Source organism: Chiloscyllium plagiosum, unplaced genomic scaffold, assembly GCF_037043375.1.
Source record: "Chiloscyllium plagiosum isolate Xiang-an unplaced genomic scaffold, Cpla_swu_hap1 HiC_scaffold_5, whole genome shotgun sequence".
NCBI classification, from domain to species: domain Eukaryota; kingdom Metazoa; phylum Chordata; class Chondrichthyes; order Orectolobiformes; family Hemiscylliidae; genus Chiloscyllium; species Chiloscyllium plagiosum.
In genome coordinates this window covers 83,481,247-83,502,469 of record NW_028270143.1, presented here as the reverse complement: position 1 = coordinate 83,502,469, position 21,223 = coordinate 83,481,247, and the positions used below count along the sequence as shown (strand labels likewise).

Genomic DNA, 21,223 nt, shown 5'->3' with positions numbered 1-21,223 from the left:
GAAGCAAGGATCAGACAGGGCATCAGAGGGTTACAAGGTCGCCAGGAAGGAACTGAAGAATGGACTTAGGAGAGCTAAAAGGGGGCATGAAAAAGCCTTGGCGGGTAGGATTTAGGAAAACCCTAAGGTATTCTACACTGATGTGAGGAACAAGAGGATGGCCAGACTGAGGGTGGGGACGATCAGGGATAGTGGAGGGAACTTGTGCCTGGAGTCGGAGGAGGTAGAGGACATCCTTAATGAATACTTTGCTTCAGTATTTACTATTGAGAGGGACCTTGAGGTTTCTGAGGATAGCGTGAAACAGGCTGATATGCCAGAACAGGTTGACGTTAAGAAGGAGGATGTGTGGAAAATTTTGAAAAACATGAGAACATAAGTCCCTAGGCTAGCCGGGATATACCCTAAGTAACTACAGGAAGCAAGGGAAGAGCTTGCGGTGCCTTTGGCAATGATCTTTGCGTCCTCACTGTCCACTGGAGTTGTGCCAGATGCTTGGATGGTGACAAATGTTATTCCCTTGTTCAAGAAAGGGAATAGGGATAATCCTGGGAATTACAGACCAGTCAGTCTTATGCCTTTGGTGGGAAAATTATTGGAGAGGACTTTGAGAAACAGGATTTATAATTATTTAGAAAAGCATAGTTTGATTAGAGATAGTCAGCATGGTTTTGTGAGGGACAGATCATGCCTCACCAGCCTTACTGAATTCTTTGAGGATGTGACAAAAAACATTGATGAAGGTAGAGCAGTGTATGTGGTGTACATGGATTTTAGCAAGGCTTTTTGATAAGGTTTCCAATGGTAGGCTCATTCAGAAAGTAAAGAGACATAGGGTACAGGGAAATCTGGCTGCCTGGATACAGAATTGGCTGGCCCATGGAAGACAGGAGGTGGTGGTAGATGGAAAGTATTCAGCCTGCGGCTTGGTGACCAGTGGTGGCTCCACAGGGATTGGTTCTGGGACCTCTTCTCTTGGTGATCTTTATAAATGACTTGGATGAGGAAGTGGAAGGGTGGGTTAGTAAGTTTGCTGATTACACAAAGGTTGGAGGAGTTGTGGATAGTGTGGAGGGCTGTTGTGGGTTACAACAGGACATTGACAGGATGCAGAACTGGACTAATAACTGGCAGATGGAGTTCAACTAGGTGAAAGTGAGGACTGCAGATGCTGGAGATCAGAGTCTAGATTAGAGTGGTGCTGGAAAAGCACAGCAGGTCAGGCAACATCTGAGGAGCAGGAAAATCGACTTTTCGGTCAAAAGCCCTTCATCAGGAATGAGGCTGGAGAGATAAATGGGAGGGGGATGGGGCTGGGGAGAAGGTAGCCAAGAGTACAATAGGTGGATGGAGGTGGGGATGAAGGTGATAGGTCATAGAGGAGGGTGGAGCGGATAGGTGGGAAGGGAGTTCGGCAGGTACGACAGGTCATGGGGATGGTGCTGAGCTGGAAGGTTAGGGGGAAGGGGGGTAAGGAGGGGAGAGTGGAAATGAGGAAACTGGTGAAGTCCACATTGATGCCCTGGGGTTGAAGTGTTCTGAGGCAGAAGATGAGGCGTTCTTCCTCCAGGCATCGGGTGGTGAGGGACCTGCGGTGGAGGCGGCCCAGGACCTCCATGTCCTCGGTAGAGTGGAGGAGGAGTAGAAATATTTGGCCATGTGGTGGTGGGATTGATTGGTGTGGGTGTCCTGGAGATGTTCCCTAAACAGCTCTGTGAGAAGGCTTCCAGACTCCCCAATGTAGAGGAGACCGCATCGGGAGCAACGATACAATAAATGACATTGGTGGATGCGCAGCTAAAACTTTGATGGATGTGGGAGGTCCTTTGGGACCTTGGATGGGGATGAGGGGGGGGGGGGGGGGGGTGGCGGAGGTGTGGGCACAGGTTTTGCAATTTCTGCGGGGGCAGGGGAAGGTGCCAGGACGGGAGGGTGGGTTGTAGGGGGGGGCGTGGACCTGACCAGGTAGTCACGGATGGAACGGTCTTTGCGGAAAGTGGAAAGGAGGGAATATTATGTTCAATTCTGGTCACCTCATTATAGGAAGGACGTGGAAGTTCTAGGAAGGGTGCAGAGGAGATATGCTGCCTGGACTGGCGGGCATGTCTTATGAGGGATCTACAGCTTGACTGGAGCAAAGACGGATGAGAGGTGACTTGATAGAGGTGTACAAGATGTTGAGAGGCATAGGTATAGTGAATAGACAGAGACTTTTTCCCATGGCAGAAATGTCTATCATGAGGCGGCATAATTTTAAGGTGATTGGAGGAAGGTTTAGGGAGATTTCAAAGGTCAGTTCGTTACACAGAGAGTGGTGGGTGCATGGAATTCACTGCCAGCAGTGGTATTAGAGTTAGATACATTAGGGACATTTAAGCAACTCTTGCATAGGCACATGGATGCTAGTAAAATGAAGGGTATGTAGGTTAGTTTGATCTTAGAATAGGATAAAAGATTGACACACGTCAAGGGCTGAAGGACCTGTACTGTGCTGTATTGTTCTATGTACTTGCTGCAGAATTCTCAGCCTCTTCCTTCTAGCTGCCAGAGTATTTCTGTACGAAGTGTGGGAGTTTGGTGATGAGGGAATTCAACAATGATAATGTCACTGAACATCAACAGAAGGTGGTTAGACCCTTTGTTAGGGAGATGGCCATTGTTTGGCACTTGTGGTTCAACACTGGCTGAGGTTACCAAAAACAGACTCGTCTACTCAACCTTTCCTCCTGCCTAATAAAGATGGCTCTCGAGTTAAATCACCACAGTTGTCTCTCTGTAATGAGAGAGTCGCCCTATGGTCTGGTAGGATTATGATAACTCTACTTTAAGTGTCTGAGAAGGTGAGTGGAACTGAACATAAGGATTCTAAGACCCAGCACACAATGAGTTTTGGAAAATGAAAGTATTCCAATTTATCAGCCAACCATTGGGAAAATACTCTAGTGGTTGGTAAGTCTGTAAAGGGAGGGGAGATGCTGATTTGAATGAAATTAATGCAGCTCACAGAGCATCAGCTTGTCAGCCCTGGGTTTGAGCAGGACATGGGAGCACTCCCCATTCAGCAGTTTGTAATGGCCAAAAGATTCACACCAAGGCCATAAATCCACCATGATTCATTCTGGCCAGATAAACACAAACAGTATCTGAAGAAGCTGATTAATGGATGTAGCGTGAAAGAGCATCAGATGCTTTTGGACCTGCAGGTTCATGATACACATTGAGTTATTGATTGTGTTTATGGATGGGGGCAAAGAAGCATCTAGGTTTAACTCTTGTTTAGGCACATATATCAGGCAGTTCACTAAAGCTGTCTACGTTAATGGATAATGGATGTGATATCAGATTATTTGGGCTTTATTTCACTGTTTGACATGATAAATTGACTTTTAAGGTTATTTTTAATCTAAGCGAGGACCTTCAAGCCTTTCAGTCGAGATGTGGGCCGTGCCAGTCTAGATAGTGTGGATGGCTGTCAGAGCAGCTAGAACGGGAAGTGTGAAGAGGTGAAAATACGAGTGCAGAGCTGAGAAGTGAGAATAGTGGAGAAATGGGCTGTGCAAGAAGTGGTGGAATAAGACATGGGAGAAATGAAAGGTTAGCCGAGAAAGAGACAGAGAATAAGACGTGTCTGAGAAGGAGAATGGGATGTGTGAAGTGATGTGTAAAATTGAATATGTGAGGAAAAGTAGCATAGAACCTGTGAGGACAGAAAGAATGGGACCGTAAGAGTAAAAAGAGGCAGAATGGTATGTGTGAAGAGAGGGAAAGCCCTCTTCCGTGCTGTGTAATGCTTCTATGTTTCTCTCCTCAGCAACTTTTAAATGTGGTACTAACCAGATGACTGGTAACTGAATTTAAATTCCCCAGCTGCCAAGACACGACTTTATCTCAAATCCCTGGACGTCATCAGTCTAGGCCTCTGGATTTCTAGTTCCATAACATAACCATAATGTGACAGTTTTGTTGTTGTGGTACCATTGAAGGGGAAGGAGGGATGGTTTGGACCATTTCTCAGGTGACATGGTTATTAGATAACACCTATGGTCCACGTCACATCTCAGTCTAATCTTGAATAGTGGTGCGATGTACTGAGTAGCTGATAATATACAGTGCACAACTTCCCCCGTATAGATAAAACCTACAAGACAAAATATTCTATGACACTAGATCCAATATCCAACAAAAATATAAATCCTGAGTTTAAATCATGTAAATAGTGTAATGCAAATTGAACACAGTCAAAATCTTGCTGAAGGTAGGCATAAGGTGCTCCATTATGAGAGCAGGTGATCATTAATACTGCTGCATTATCTGCATACAGCACACTCCTGAGCTTATGACAGAAATAAATACTTGGATCAAGAACACTGTACTAATGATAGTGTCTCTTGAAAAAATCTTTATCTGGTTGGTTTTTCTTTTGCAATATGTTAAGAAAAATAGAATGAAAAGCATTAGCACAGAGAGTACTAGACTGTAAACATAAGTGACAATTTGCAGATTTCAACCTAATCCATTATTTTAGGCTTAACAAGTGTTCAAAATCATCATTACAGGAATCTATCATTACCTGTTCAATTATTCATCCAATTTAAACCCAAAGGTCCTTCTTAATAACTTCTGATCATATTTTAGGGAAGAAACAATGATTATGTTTAGGATTTTATCCTGCAAAATGTTTCAATAAAAGTAATACTTACCATTGTCAAAGTATCGGACAGTTGAATTCCGAGACACACTTGGGTCAAAATTAGCCATCAGTGGTGCGATGTACTGAGTAGCTGTTAACATACGGTGCACTACTTCCCCCGTATAGATAAAACCTACAAGATAAAATATTCTATGACACTAGATCCAATATCCAACAAAACTATAAATCCTGAGTTTAAATCATGTAAATAGTGTAATGCAAATTGAACAACTAATTAACCAGCTGTATTTTCCATCAAAGAAATAAAAACCTTAAAGCAAATGATGACACCAAAATTACAACAGAGGAACAGAATGTTTGGCATAATCAGTCTGTGCTGCTGCTCAACCTCCATACAAACACTCCAAAGCGTATGTACGTGTCCTGTTCCCATGTCCGTTCATTCATTTATTCTCCAACTATCATCAAACGTGATGCACTTGTAAAAAAAATTTAAAAAAAGCTTGCATCCACAGAACTCAGAAGCAATCAGGCACACCTAGTATCATATCAAGTTGTAGTTGAATAAAGACATTTGAACCTCTCAAACATATGAATAAGGAGCAAGAGTAGGTGATTAATTGATCCTGCTCCAATATTCAATAAGACCATGTTTAATCTTACTGTAATCTCATATCCACATTCCAACTTAGGCCTGATAACCTTTCACATTTTGATTTGTTTGTCCTTACGTCATGTCATAAAGTCAACACAAAGGGTCAGAAAATTAGAGTGCAGAGAGCAAGGGAATATGGATCAATTAGGGGTAAAACTTTATATGGAGCTACAGAAGTCAGGATAACAGTGTGATGTTGGCAAATGCGTGAGAGACAGAAAGAAACAGATATACAGACAGAAAGTACACAGTGAGCGATATAGTCTGGAGCATAACTAAATAACACTTTCAGTAGGAGAAGAAAGCCTAAAGGGGTTAGAACCTCATCAGATTGGACATTTGGAATCCAGTTTATTAAACAACATTAATGCCATATGCATTTGTACAAGATGACAAACTGCAAAGCAAAATCTGAAAAATCATCAATAGAAATTTGGCCTCACAGTATCAATGATCCTAAAATATCTTGTTAATTCTATTTTTGCCAATATATGGCAGCTGTGATCAAAATGATTTACTGTCACTGCTCTTGAACTAAACTTCATATGGATTGTTGTAAAGACAAATGAACATATGAGCAACACTCAAAAATACCCAATATATCACTGCTGAGGAGTCCAATAAGCCACAAGTTAGTCAGTTTATTGTTTGTAATTCAGGTGCCGGGTCATAAAATTCATCTAAACCTTTGGGCTTCAAGATGTTTACTCAGGGAGTGAACCATCTCAAAACAGTGGAATGAAAAATGTTCATTGTCACCTACCTTATTGAATGTTGACTTTAACAGGTATTTCTGAATGAACTGAGGTATGTGATTTCACAGGTATGTATATGTCAATTAACTTATACTAAAGTCACCTTACTGAATAGTAAGCTTGTGGACGAGATGTGTAATATCTCAAGAAATGACAGCATAAATATTTATTAAAATGCAAAGATAAATAGGTACTTTTGCATGTAGCATTATGAACTACTGACTGTCCCAATTATTGATATCTATTGGTACCTGGAAAAGAGAACTCAATGTGTATGAGAACTTCCACCTGGACATAATCCTTTCAAACAGCACAAAGAACTCTCTTGGACTCCTTCCCTCCAGTAAAACACTATTTCCCAGCCCACTGCCATTCTGAGCTCAGTCTTCGAGGATATTCCAAAGAAACTCAAGGTGAACTAAAGGAATGACACGTCATTTTCCCACTAGAGAGTTTATAGTAAACTGAACAAAACATTGTCATTGTCAGCAGTCCCTGGATTTGTGGACAATATCCACTCAGGACCATCAGTAACTGCCATGGGACTTAACAGGCTGATTCTCAACCCACAGATCTTTGGGAGTATGGGGTAGAGAGTCCTATGAGCTAGTGGGATCGGTAGAGCAGAATTTTCTTCCTTACCTTTCTTTTTCTATCGCCACTCTGCTACATCATTAAGACATGTCGCCTCAAAGCATCATCCACCTTAATGGACAGGTTATCACTGTTTTGAATGACTGGTGGCAAGCTCCTCTGAGTCATTTATATTAATGCTGCTGCATGTCAGAGTGTTATTAGTTTCTTTGGCCTCACTGGCCATTTGAGAATTGTGACAACAGGACTTAATGGATTGACTCTTTCAGCCATCTGAATACAGTGTCTGATCCATTATTGGTTAGTTTTATAAATGTTTTACCCGAAAGCCTGAAAAACAGGCCATAACCCTGTTTGTTCAATGGCAGCTGGCCGTGATAATTCTGCTACATCTATTTCCACGAGGCTTGTCTTTGGTTTTCTACTTGTCCTAATTCCTTTGCTTTACACCATTTTCCTCACCTCATTTAATCTGGCCTGCCTTCCACTCCAGCCAACTGAGGCTGGCACAATAGTTACACTGGTTATATACACACCATCACACAAACAGCAATGAGATAATAAGCAGATAACCTATTACGAAGTATTAAGTCCTTCAATCACAATGTCACTCACAGGTCAGTCAGCAACAAATTTGTGTCGCATTTAGAAGGTTGTAAGTTTGGTTATCAGTGGAGAGAGTTGAGCATAAACCCAGACCCACACTTCAGTGCAGTACTGCAGCAATGTTGTGCTGTTGGTGGTATTGCACTTTATATGAGATGTGAAACTGGAGTCTTCTTCACTCATAAGACCGGGAGACATTAGAATGCAAGTAGGCCATTAGTCCCATTGAGTCTGCTCTGTCCTTTCCCCATTACCTTTGATTCCCTTACTGATTAAAAATCTGCATATCTCAGCCTTAAATATACTTAGTGACACAGGCTCGACAAACCTCTGTCATAAAGAATTCCACAAATTCACAATTCTCTAAGAGACAACATTCCTCTTTATCTCTGTCTTAACTGGGTGTGATTCCTGACCATCAGTTGTACCATTCAAGACTCTTCAATAAGACATAATAACCTCTGCACATCTATGCTATCGAGTCCCCTAAGAATCTTATCTAATTCAATAAGGTTGCCTCTTCTTCTTCTCAACTATACTAAGTACAGACCTAACCTACTCAGCCTCTCCCCATCCTGGATCAACCTTGAGTCATTATCTGGACTGCCTCCGATGCCAGCACATCTTTCTTTAGATAGGGGGTCCAAAACTGTTCTCAGTATTCTAGGTTTATTGTCAAGTCGATTTAAAAGAACTTGTGGCATTATTTCAAAGATCAGGAAAGTGCTCTCGAGCACATCGGCCAATATTAAACCTCAAACAACATCAACAGTTTATCAGCTCTTTGTTGTTTCTTGGACATAGCTGCATGCAATTTGGATGATGCACTTCCTGAGTTACAAGTGACTACAGTGAGACTCATTCAGAGTCCTCAGAAAACTACAAGGATATCAAATTAATGAGACACATGCCTGCTTATTTAAAATTAACCTTGTTTACAATTTCTGCAGCACATAACCAGTGTGAAGTAAGTTTGGATTCTGTACTTGCTCAGAATAACCGCTCCAACTGAGGGGCTGAATTTGGCAGTGAGAGTAAAAGTTACAGCAGGAAGTAGGTGATGGTCTTGTCCAGTGGAGGTGGCTTGCCAAGTCAGTAATGCCCAGTGTAGGAACCATACAGTTGCTGTCCCGAGATGAGAAACCAGGCAATCAGGTCAATGTCAGCTAATGCTGAGATAGAAGGTGCTGCCATATCGTATTCCTCAGGAGTGCCCATCAGTATAAGAGCTGTGTCTCTTCGTAATGATTAAAATTATTCCTCCTTTTGAGTCCAGGAGGTGACAGTGCTCACAATAAGAAGAGAGAAGGCCACACACCTCTTCATAGTTCCCCCACAAAGGGGGAGTGGGCAAGACACCAGTGTGGAAAAAGTGAGGACTGCAGATGCTGGAGATCAGAGCTGAAAATGTGTTGCTGGAAAAGCGCAGCAGGTCATGCCTGAAGAAGTGCTCATGCCTGAAACGTCGATTCTCCTGTTCCTTGGATGCTGCCTGACCTGCTGCACTTTTCCAGCAACACATTTTCAGCTCAAGACACCAGTGTGGCCATGTGAATGCTGATGTTGAGGCAGGAGCATACATCCAAGAGGCTGAGAGAATGAGCTGATACACAAAAGTATACCTGGCACATTGGTAGACACAAAGGTCCATTATATATAATATATAAAAATATATATTAATACTGATATATGTTGGGTACCATTACAATATTTAAAAGACATTTGGCTAGTTACACAGATGGGAAAGGTTTAGAGGGATATGGGCCAAAGGCAGGCAAATGGTTAATTCAGTTTAGGAACCCTGGTTGGCATGGACTAGTTGGACTGAAGGGCCTCTTTCCAGGTTCTATCTTTCCTGATGAAGGGCTTATGCCTGAAATGTCGATTCTCCTGCACCTTGGACCGGCTGTGTTTTTCCAGCACCACACTATTGACTCTGATCTCCAGCATCTGCAGTCCTCACCTTCTACTCCATGTTCTATCACTCTGGTTTGTGATTGTCAGGGATGGACAATGACCTGCATGTCATCAACTTGATTGTGTGCTCCACACAGTATGAGCAAGATGAGAGAAGATCGAGATACGTGGCGTTTCCTGGAGACCCCATCCCTCTCAGGGGAGTAGGAAAGTACGAGTGTGCATGGATGAAAGACCAGCTATCATCCCCTCCTGGGGCTCCTCTCAGGGTGATTCTGGTAAATGCTGCAGCTCCACGAAGCCACAGTGTCAGAGAAGGCTCTTGCACTTGTGAAGCGAACCTTCAGCTGGATTCCTCCAAGTCTCAGGGAACCAAAGGATGGTTGTCAAAGTCATCTCACTGATAGAACAGCATGATCAGCAGTCTCCCTCCAGCTCAGCTGCAACAACAGGCATTCCGCCCCATGGGAACATTTGTAAAATAAATAAGAGAAACCCAGCAGCACTTAGTGTTTATGGGTGATCATAACTTTAGAGATGAAGTCTTGTTTCTGCTGTGAAGCTCAAAATTTCTTTCACTCATTCTTGCTGTTTCTCACTCTAACAAATGCTGTCCTCATTGACAGTATTATTCCTTTAACAGGCTTAAAGTGATAGACCAAGGTACATCTGTTCAGATCCTCAGTCTTGTGATGAAATACAAAATGAAGGGGAGGGTGGTACGATGATTAAAAGGTCAGGCTTTATTAGAATCTTTCTGAAAGGACAGAGGGGAAAGTGTAAACAGATTTGTACTTGTGGACCTGAATCTTCCCTTGAACGTACCTCATTGCATTTTGTTTGTGGTCAAAGAGGTCTCCAAGCTTGCATTGTACACAGTCAGCTGGCTCCTCCTAATGCCCACTGTCACGGGAAACACCATGAACAGTGCTGTGCTCATTGTTCAATCTCTCGCCCCTTGGCACGATGAGAATTTGTAGTGTACAGCAGACCACCACAATACATGAGAGCTTGCTGGAGCTATCAAAGGGTTCCACCACATTGGTCAAGGCACATGAATCACATGATCTGGAGCCCCGTTGCCCACTTGATGGTGGTTCATCTTAACCTAAGGTGGGTGTTGTGCTTCTTCTCTGCAGCTGGACAGGGTCTTTATAATGTGAGGAGCTGGATGGCCATTGTCTCTGAATCACTGCCCCTTAAGGCATGTGGGAGGCCAGAAAAGGTATTTAATTGTTTGTGCCTGTTTACCAGGAACAGCACAGTGCACAGACTTGAGGATCCTTCCATAGTGGTCACAGATCAGTTCAATATTGAGTCATTGCAAGTCTTTTCTGTTGAAGAAGGCTGTTGATTGGTCAACAGGAATGATGTGATAGCCACATGGCTAGTGAATAACATACACCCTGTCCTTAGGGACATCCAGCAATGGCCCCGGAGCTGACAGATTTCTCCACATGGTTGATTGCACCATTGTGATTTTACACATCATTGCCAGCCTTCATTGGTCAGCTCCTTAGGGCACTATGAACCGTTGGCTAGGATGATCCCACACGTACCTCAATGCACCTCTCGAAAGACCTGGCAGAGTGGAAATCAAGAGCTGTAACCTTCAGAATCATGGCCAGTGGATGTCCACTAACTTGTGTAGGTCTCAGGCTGTCTTGAAGCATAGTGCAGAGGTCAGTGATGGCCTGCCATGAATAGCTGCAACCTTAACTGATACTGCTGATCAGATATCTGTGAATAGTGGGGCTTTGGACTGTACAACCTCTTATGTGCATGGGGTGATCGGCATGCCTGTTTGGGCCCTTCTCCAGAAAGCCCACACTGACATTGGTCCTGACGTTGAAATATTCCCATCAGTGCCTGAATCCCTCTCTCTGAGCCTCTGCAATAACATCCCAATGGACAATGCCCATTACACTTTGCCTCTCTTACTTCTGTGCTTTCAATGCAGGTGAACCCTCCACCTACTGAGGCTGAGGGGTGGCCTTATAAAGGTTGATAAAATCATGAGGGGCATAGATGGGGTCATTGGCCAAGGTCTCTTTCCTAGGGTCAGGGAATCCAACTCTAGAGGGCATAGGTTTAAGGTGAGAGGAGGAAGATTTAAAAGGGACATGAGGGGTAACATTTTCATGCAGAGGGTTGTGGGTATATGCAATGAGCTGCCAGAGGAAGTGGTGGAGATGGGTACAAATATGGCATGTAACAGGCATCTGGATAGGTATGTGTATAAGAAGGATTTAGAAGTCTATGGGCCAAATACTGGCAAATGTGACTCGGTCAGATTGGGATGTCTGGTCGGCATGGAAGCGAATTGAACCAAAGGGTCTGTTTCTGTGCTGTATGAATCTATGACTCCATGGTTCTATTGAACTTTCCTCAGATCAACTGCCACAGTTTCTTTGTGATGCTGTCATTGTATACCCATGGAAATTGTTATGGACCAGACCAAACCCATTCAAAATATCTCAAGGAGACAGCTTAGACCCTAATTTTCTTCTATAAGTTTATATGAAATCACAAGCTTTCAAAGTGTTGCTCCTTCATCACTTCACCTGACAAAGGAGCAGCGCTCTGAAAGCTTGTGATTTCAAATAAACCTGTTGTCGTGTGAGTTCTGACCTTGTGCATCTCATCGTTTCTGATTTTGAAGATAAGTGTCAGGTATTGTGTATGAGCCTTCTGATGAAGAGTGACCGTACTCAAAACGTTAACTCTCCTTTCTCCTCATGGGTGCTGCCAGACCTGCTGTGTTTCACAAGTAATTTCTGCTTTTGAGTGTGAAAAGTCTTTTAGCACCCACCACACTATTCCCTGTAGACTAGAACTTGAAATACCTGTACAGACAACTATATCAATCACCAAATACTACCGTACCATAGTTACTGAATAAACCAAGCAGAACCTAACTAACAAGATGCTAAAGATTCCTCTAAATAGCTGCGATTGGGGGTCGGTGGGGGCCTAATTCTTCCAGCTGCTCCATATGTGTATAGTCGTGTAAGGTTAACAGAGGACTTTGGAGCTTTGTGGTTTAAAATGGCATCACTGGCATCAATTCAGTGATGGAGGCTGAATGACAATCTGATCTGAACATCCTCCATCTTTCTGGCAACTGTTAGTTGCATGTGCACTAAAACCCTCACCAAGATGTGCACTTAATTGCTTTGTCCATGGTATCTGATGTCAAACAAGCTGAGCAGAAAGAAATTCAGCAAGTTTGTTGTCTGCTCCATGGTAGTTTGGATTTGGAAAAGTACTGACTAACTCAAGTACCAAGGTAAAAGTATTATCTGCAGCTCTTGCATACGGAGTAAAGTACACACTAAGTGCATTTTCCTAATTAATTTAGTGCTGTGACCTCTTCAGGAATCAATAGCATCGTAGCATGCTTTTAAAAAAAACATGACAGCTGGGTTTCTTTCCGTGAAATTTAAAAGGTCAACTAAGGTTTCCACTCCTGCATCAGTTTTGATACCTGTCTCAACTCTGCAGGCTAATTGCATGAAAAATCTTTACTGGGTTTCAACTTAATTGCCCAATGATGATGTGCACAGAATTCCAGGATGTGTTGTTAACACTAATGGCATCCTCACATAAATTTAATTTGGAAAGAGAGAGCACCGTGGTAAAGAGAAATAAATTACACTTCTACGCGTAGGAAGCAGACAACTGAAAGACATTGACCAATGTGCAAGACAATTGATGAAAGCCAGATAAAGTCGTTATCAAAAAAAGTGCAATTGCCAATTCTGATCAAAATTGAGAATCAATGTACTATAGCTATTCCGTTGCATAGCTGCAGAAAAATAATTATTGTGCACTAGATTATCCAATACCTCCTCAAACATCAATATTGTAGAGAATTGCACAATGAGCTTGTTTAACTGTCTCTAAAGATAGTGTTACCCAAGAATCAGAGCGCAGCAAATTTTTCAGTGTCAATATTTGGCCAAAATTTTATCAGAAAGAAATCACCTTTTTTTGAGCCTGTTTTAAATGGTGGCAGAAGTCACCTGATCTACAAAAACAGCCAAGTTTCCACAAACCTTTAAAACTGAATCACCAAGAGGCATGCGTGGGCAGTTTTCCCTGCAGTACTTCATACCTGCCGTCTAAGGAGAAACCTGAAGTTAATAAGCAACTGACTTGCTGCCTGTGGAAATGTGCACTGCCAAAGGGAGTTTACTGAAACCCACTATGTGTAAAAGGATGCTGAAAACTCCCCTCCCTCTTTCATCTCGAAGGCCTTGTCGACTGGAGTTTGAAACCTTTACATTAATATGGATTTTCCCCATTGTTTGCCAACGGCTAGCTATCATTTGATCAAAACATGACTGAAGAACTGAGATTCAAAGCTGGTCTGTTTGTTACAGCAGGCAGTAACATCAAGGCGACCAGTGCTCTGGAATAGCAAAAGCAACTCACTCACACTTTTTTTCCTTCAAGCTCAGACCATAACCCTGTAACAAGTTGGCATACACCAGCAAGATAAAACAAATTTAAAAATAAAGGGAATTTCATGGCAATAGCATCCACTCAAGAAAAGTAAGGACTGCAGTTTAAAAGATGCTGTGTCCTGAAGAATAATCAGCTTACACTGGCAGCAGCATCACTGGAACTTCAAGACCACCAAAGGGACATCGGATCACATACTTCTTTTTAATTATGGGACTTTTAACGTTGTTCCAACCCTACCTTGCTCAATCTGAAACTTGTTCTGTTTTTGCACTTTTGTGTATTTTTGTACATTTGTATGGATTTTACCTTATCAATAAGTTTTGTACTTTACTTGAGTGAGCTTTACAATAAAACTCACTCCTTGTTTTATTAATTGCACCAAATCCAGAACTATCTGCTCCCTAGTGGGGAACAGAAGCTGCAAAAAAAAATCATCTCATAGACATTCTATAAATTCGATTTCTTGAGATCTGCTACCAACTTTATTTTCCCAAATCCATTTGCATATTGGAATCCTTCATAATTACTGTAATACTACATTTCTTACATACCATATCTATCTCCTGATTTATTTTCTTCCCATATCCTGACTACTGCTGTATGTAATTCCCATCAAGGTCTTTTTTCCTTTCTGGTTCCTCAATTCCATCCACACAGATTCTAGGCCTTCCAACTCAATATCACTTCTTGCTATTGATGCAATTTCATTTCTTACTAACAACGCATCTGCCCGTCCTTTCGATAGTACCCTTAGATATTTAGTTCCCAGTCTTGATCCCCTTGCAGCCATATCTCTGTAATACTCACAATTTTGTATCTGCCAGTTTCAATTTGCAGCCTGCCCACCATATCTAAATAAGTAATTCAGAGTCAAGCTTGTTAAAGTTCAAGGGGCTGGAACATTACTCTACACATGCTTTGAAATCGTTGGTGTGAGCAGGTGGCCAGGAATGCGCAGCTCATATTTTTTCAAAATTAAAATTAAAACAAGGGAAGGAAGAGGTGGACATGATCTATATAGCATACCCTTTCTCCACTGTGGCCATCCCTTGAAAATAGGGTACTTTCACTTCCTTCCCGCCCACTTCAAAACACACCCCCCCCTCACCCCCGAAGATGGGCGTACTCTCCCCAAACAAGATCCTCCTGACTTACCCGACTGCAGGACCAATGATTGTCTTCTTCCTGGGTTTGCCTGCAGTACAAGGAATGGTCCACTACTAATCCCTTGTATGACTGGGATTGTGGAAGCTGGGGACAATCGAGTGGTTCAGCAGATCTGAGAAAGGGACTTCTTCCCCAGCAAGCAGTAAAATGCCATATTCAACATGTTTATGTTCAAGGGCAGACTTGTTTTCACAGGCCAGTCTCTGGTCAACTTGTTAATCAGGAGAAAGTAGTCTACACTCGGGAATGGTTTCTAAAATTCCAAAACTCCATTACAGCCGACCTCAAGAGTGAAACAAGAAGAATTCATTCATCCTTTCGACTTCATGGTAGCAATACAGGGTAGAAAATGTGTTGCTGGAAAAGCACAGCAGGTCAGGCAGCATCCAAGGAGCAGGAGAATCGACCTTTTGGGCATAAGCCCTTCTTCAGGAAACGTCGATTCTCCTGCTCCTTGGATGCTGCCTGACCTGCTGCGCTTTTCCAGCAACACATTTTCAGCTCTGATCTCCAGCATCTGTAGTCCTCACTTTCTCCAGCAATACAGGGTATACTCACACAAGACATGTGGAGAGGCACTTTGCCACAAACTACAGTGTTTTGCACACACCACAATATTTTGGAAATTGCAGCCAATGATTATGCTTCCCTCACTAAACGCTCAACAATAAGTAGATAAATAGCAATGATTTGATCACTTGATCAGCTTGGTGATCTGATTTTTGTTACAAAATGTGAATGATGCATACCAATAGAATAATTTTATGATTTCCGCTACAGGCAGGAAGGCCTTCAGCCTTCTCTAATTAGGATGGGAGACATCCTTTAGTTGACATGACTGCACTAAATATACTGTTTTCTTCTGGCACAAGTATCTTGTTGGAAAGCCTGAGGATTACAAAATAACAGGGAGACTCTATTGAAATCGGCTCCATTTGAAAATATCAGTCATTGATGAATTGTCACCTTTCCCTATAAATCACAAACAAATTTCTGATGATTTGGTTGTGCAATAGGTGCAAACAGCTGATCACACTTGCTTCCAGCAGTTGAATAGTACCAATACTAAGCGAATGTGAAATTGTGTTCACTCTATTATTGCCAAGAGAAATACAAGATATTTAATAATGTTTATGGCACTTTGCCATGGAGGGGTTGGATGGACATCATTTCAATTTGTCTTTTGATTTATATAACAGATACTGAACTCCCACACACAATTTTTTTAAACAAATACTGTTTTATGAATTTTTTGCAGAATGACTGCTGACACCAATATTTGAATGACTTTTAAACAAAAAATGCACATGCAATATAAAGCTGATTTTTATAAATTAAAAAGCTTCTATTTGACACGTTTTATCTTCAATTATATACTTAATTTTTTCAATTTTTGTTGTTTTGTAGGTTTTGATTATCCTGTACTTTATTTCAGAAATTTCATTACTATTACACATGCTCCCCTGGGAGTCAACAATATGCAGCATTTTTTATGTGTTGGGTGGGGGGAGGGTGTAATCTTCTGCTGAAGTTGATTAGAAGGCTCCTGGTCCTTTTTTAAAATAATTAAACTACATTGAAACACAATGTCTTCGCCACAAATTCACAAAGTACTTTCTGCACTCATGGTTTGAGAGATTCACTTGTCTCAACAATAGTTTTTAATGTGATTTTATTGTCCATGGTAACAATATATTTCGGAATCAAAGTGCACATCCTTCTGTTTTGTGGGCTTCTGAGTGCAAGGGCTCAGCATGCACGAGTACATTTGATAGACCAATCAAGAGTTCATCCTGTTATGAAGTCTAGGGTTTATTTAGCTTTCAGTATCAGAGTTGAGGGTGCACGTCACCCAATCCTTAATAAATCAGGTGAATACAAAGATTGTACTTTGGGAAAATATTGGTTAAAGTCAGTGAGAGAAGAATTGAATTAAGTTTGTAATTAGGCACAGGAATCATGATTAACATGTTCCCATTCGTAGGAGTGCTGGAATCACACTTAACATTAGACAGTCTGCTTTGAGTTTTGCAAACATTGGGTGATTGAATACGGTCAGTTCTCTGTCTATTATGAACAGCAGAAGGATTTGCTATTTAATGCAATCTACCAGTTGTGGGGACATACAGCCTGTGCACCTGGCACTGCAGATGCACTGAAACTGATCACAGAACATTACTCACTAATGTGTCAGGCAGAATGTCTTTATGGCTTCGTGGCAGCACTCTGTAAATGGAGAATATCACTTGTGCTGCTATTGTATAGGAGGAGAGTGAAATGGCGAGCTTTACTGCCACTCAATCTTTTGTCTATACTTTAACAATTCAAAAACAATTAGATTTTACTGGCTACTTTTTTGGCCTTAAGCCCATACCTAGATCAGCACAGTAATTGGAGTAATTGGAGTAGCCACTATATTGTAATGGGACAATATTTAGACAATAGACAATAGGTGCAGGAGTAGGCCATTCTGCCCTTTGAGCCTGCACCACCATTCAATATGATCATGGCTGATCATCCTTAATCAGTATCCTGTTCCTGCCTCATCTCCATAACCCTTGATTCCACTATCCTTGAGAGCTCTATCCAACTCTTACTTAAATTAATCCAGAGACTGGGTCTCCACTGCCCTCTGGGGCAGAGCATTCCACACAGCCACCACTCTCTGGGTGAAGAAGTTTCTCCTCATCTCTGTCCTAAATGGTCTACCCCGTATTTTTAAGCTGTGTCCTCTGGATCGGCACTCACCCATCAGCGGAAACATGTTTCCTGCCTCCAGAGTGTCCAATCCTTTAATAATCTTATATGTCTCAATCAGATCCCCTCTCAGTCTTCTAAACTCAAGGATATACAAGCCCAGTCGCTCCAGTCTTTCAGTGTAAGGTAATCCCACCATTCCAGGAATTGACGTCGTGAACCTACGCTGCACTCCCTCAATAGCCAGAATGTCTTTCCTCAAATTTGGAGACCAGAACTGTACACAGTACTTGAGGTATGGTCTCACCAGGGTGCTGTACAGCTGCAGAAGAACCTCTTTGCTTCTATACTCAATTCCTCTTGTTATGAAGGCCAGCATGCTATTAGCCTTCTTCACTACCTGCTGTACCTGCATGCTTGCCTTCATTGACTGGTGTACAAGAACACCCAGATCTCTCTGTACTGCCCCTTTACCAAAATTGTTTCCACTTAGGTAGTAATCTGCCTTCCTGTTCTTGCCACCAAAATGGATAACCATACATTTATCATGATTCGGAGATGCCGGTGTTGGACTGGGGTGTACAAAGTTAAAAATCACACAACACCAGGTTATAATCCAACAGGTTTAATTGGAAGCACACTAGCTTTCAGAGCGACGCTCCTTCATCAGGTGATGAAGGAGCGTCGCTCCGAAAGCTAGTGTGCTTCCAATTAAACCTGTTGGACTATAACCTGGTGTTGTGTGATTTTTAACTTCATACATTTATCCATATTAAACTGCATCTACCATGCATCTGCCCACTCACCTAACCTGTCCAGGTCACCTTGTAATCTCCTAACATCCTCATCACATTTCACCCTGCCACCTAGCTTAGTATCATCAGCAAGTTTGCTAATGTTATTACTAATACCATCTTCTATATCATTAACATATATTGTAAAAAGCTGCGGTCCCAGTACTGATCCCTGCGGTATCCCACTGGTCACTGTCTGCCATTCCGAAATGGAGCCGTTTATCACTACTCTTTGTTTCCTGTCAGCCAACCAATTTTCAATCCAAGTTAGTACTTTGCCCCCAATACCATGCGCCCTAATTTTATTCACTAACCTCCTATGTGGGACTTTATCAAAAGCTTTCTGAAAGTCCAGGTACACTATATCTACTGGATCTCCCTCATCCATCTTCAGAGTTACATCCTCAAAAAATTCCAGAAGATTAGTCAAGCATGATTTCCCCTCAGAAATCCATGCTGACTCTGACCTATCGTGTTATTGCTATCCAGATGTGTGGTAATTTCATCCTTTATAATTGACTCCAGCATCTTTCCCACCACTGAGGTCAGACTAACTGGTCTATAATTTCCTGTTTTCTCTCTCCTACCTTTCTTAAAAAGTGTTACAACATTAGCCACCCTCCAATCCACAGAAACTGATCCCAAATCTATTGAACTCTGAAAAATAATCACCAACGCATCCACGATTTCTTGAGCCACCTCCTTCAGTACCCTGGGATGTAGACCATCAGGCCCCGGGGACTTATCAGCCTTCAGACCTAACAGTCTCTCCAACACCAATTCCTGGCAAATATAAATTCCCTTAAGTTCAGGTCCTTCAGCCACTTTTACCTCAGGGAGATTGCTTGTGTCTTCCCCAGTGAACACAGATCTGAAGTAGAGATGGAAATGTGTAGCTGGAAAAGCGCAGCAGGTCAGGCAGCATCTAGGGAACAGGAGAATCGACGTTTCGGGCATTAGCCCTTCTTCGGGCTAATGCCCGAAACGTCGATTCTCCTGTTCCCTAGATGCTGCCTGACCTGCTGCGCTTTTCCAGCAACACATTTCCATCTCTGATCTCCAGCATCTGCAGACCTCACTTTCTCCTCACAGATCTGAAGTACCAATTCAATTCTTCTGCCATTTATTTGTTCCCCGTAATATATTCCCCTGTTTCTGTCTTCCAGGGCACAATTTTAGTTTTAACAATGTTTTCCTTCTCACATACCTAAAAAAACTTTTACTATCCTCCTTTATATTATTGGCCAGTTTACCTTCGTACCTCATTTTTTCTCTGCGTTATAAATTCTTAGTAATCCTCTGTTGCTCTTTAAAAGCTTCCCAGTCCTCCGTTTTCCCACTTATCTTTGCTATGTTATACTTTTTCTCTTTTAACTTTATATGTTTCTTAACTTCCCTCGTCAGCCACGGCCACCCATGGCTTCTCCTAGGATCTTTCCTCCTTTTTGGAATGAACTGATCCTGCATCCTCTGCATTATACACAGAAATATCCGCCATTGTTCCTCTACTGTCAACCCTGCTAAGGTATTGCACCATTGAACTTTGGACAGCTCCTCCCTCATTGCTCCATAGTTCCCTTTATTCAACAGAAATATTGTCACTTCCGATTTTACCCTCTCCCTCTCAAATTGCAGATTGAAGCTTATTGTATTATGGTCACTACTTCCCAATGGCTCCTTCACTTCGAGGTCTCTGACCAATTCTGGTTCGTTGCACAATACCAGATCCAGAATTGCCTTCTCCCTGGTCGCTCCAGCACCAGCTGTTCTAAGAATCCATCTCTGAGGCACTCCACAAAGTCTCTTTCTTGAGGCCCAATACCATCCTGATTCTCCCAGTCTACCTGCATGTTGAAATCCCCCATAACAACTGTAGTAACATCTTTGCGACAGGCCAATTTCAGCTCCTGATTTAACTTACATCTGACATCCATATTTGGGGGCCTGTAGATAACTCCCAAGAGGGTCTTTTTACCCTTAGTATTTCTCAGCTCTATCCACACTGACTCTACATCCCCCCACACAAGGGACAGAATATCATCCCTTACCAACATGGCCACCCCATCCCCTCTGCCCGTCAGTCTGTCCTTACGATAGCACGTGTAGCCTTGAATATTCATTTCCCAGGCCCTATCCACTTGAAGCCACGTCTCAGTTATCCCCACAAAATCGTACCTGCCAATTTCCAAAAGAGCCTCAAGCTCATCCATCTTATGTCTAATGCTTCGTGCATTCATGTATAGTATTTTTAATTTGTTACTGCCCTCACCATTCCCATCAACCCCTATTTCACTCAACCTTACAACATGATCCCTTTCTGAGTTTTCTGCCTCATTGATACAGTTGTCTTTCTTGACTTCCCTGGTTCTAACTTTCCCTCCAATTTCCTTCTTAAACATCCAGTTTGTCCCCTCACCCCTGCTACTTAGTTTAGCTGTGTTGCAATAGCAAACCTGCCTACCAGAATGCTGGTCCCTAACCTATTAATGTGCAAACCGTCTCTCTTGTAGAATTTATGCTTACCACAAAACACACCCCAGTGATCCAAGAATTTAAATCCTTGCTTCTTGCACCAGATCCCCAGCCACATGTTCAAGTCCAGTTCCTCACCAGCCCAAGGAACTGGAAGCAAACCGGAGATAACCACCTTGGGTGTCCTGCTTTTCAGCCTTCTCCCTAGTTCTCCGAAGTCCCGCTGTAGTATGTTCTTCCTCTTCTTCCCGACATCATTTGTGCCGACATGTACCACCACCTCTGGCTCTTCACCTTCGTCCTTGAGGATGTCCTGAACTCTGTCTGTGATGTCTTTCACCCTGGCACCAGGAAGGCAACACACCATCCTTAAATCCCGTCTGCTGCCACAGAAACCCCGTTCAGTTCCTCTCACTATGGAGTCCCCTATTACCACGGCTCTGTG

The 21,223-nt window shown here is 42.4% G+C and overlaps 1 protein-coding gene across 2 annotated transcripts in view; it reads right to left on the bottom strand.

Moving 5' to 3' along the window:
* Positions 1 to 21,223, bottom strand: part of LOC122550022 (plexin domain-containing protein 2) — a 431,455-nt gene that overhangs the window by 147,102 nt on the left and 263,130 nt on the right. For both annotated transcript variants that reach the window (XM_043690425.2, XM_087987374.1), the window contains one exon: positions 4,701 to 4,823. In XM_043690425.2, the coding sequence (XP_043546360.1) occupies positions 4,701 to 4,823 (123 nt within the window). The remainder of the gene's footprint in view (positions 1 to 4,700; positions 4,824 to 21,223) is intronic.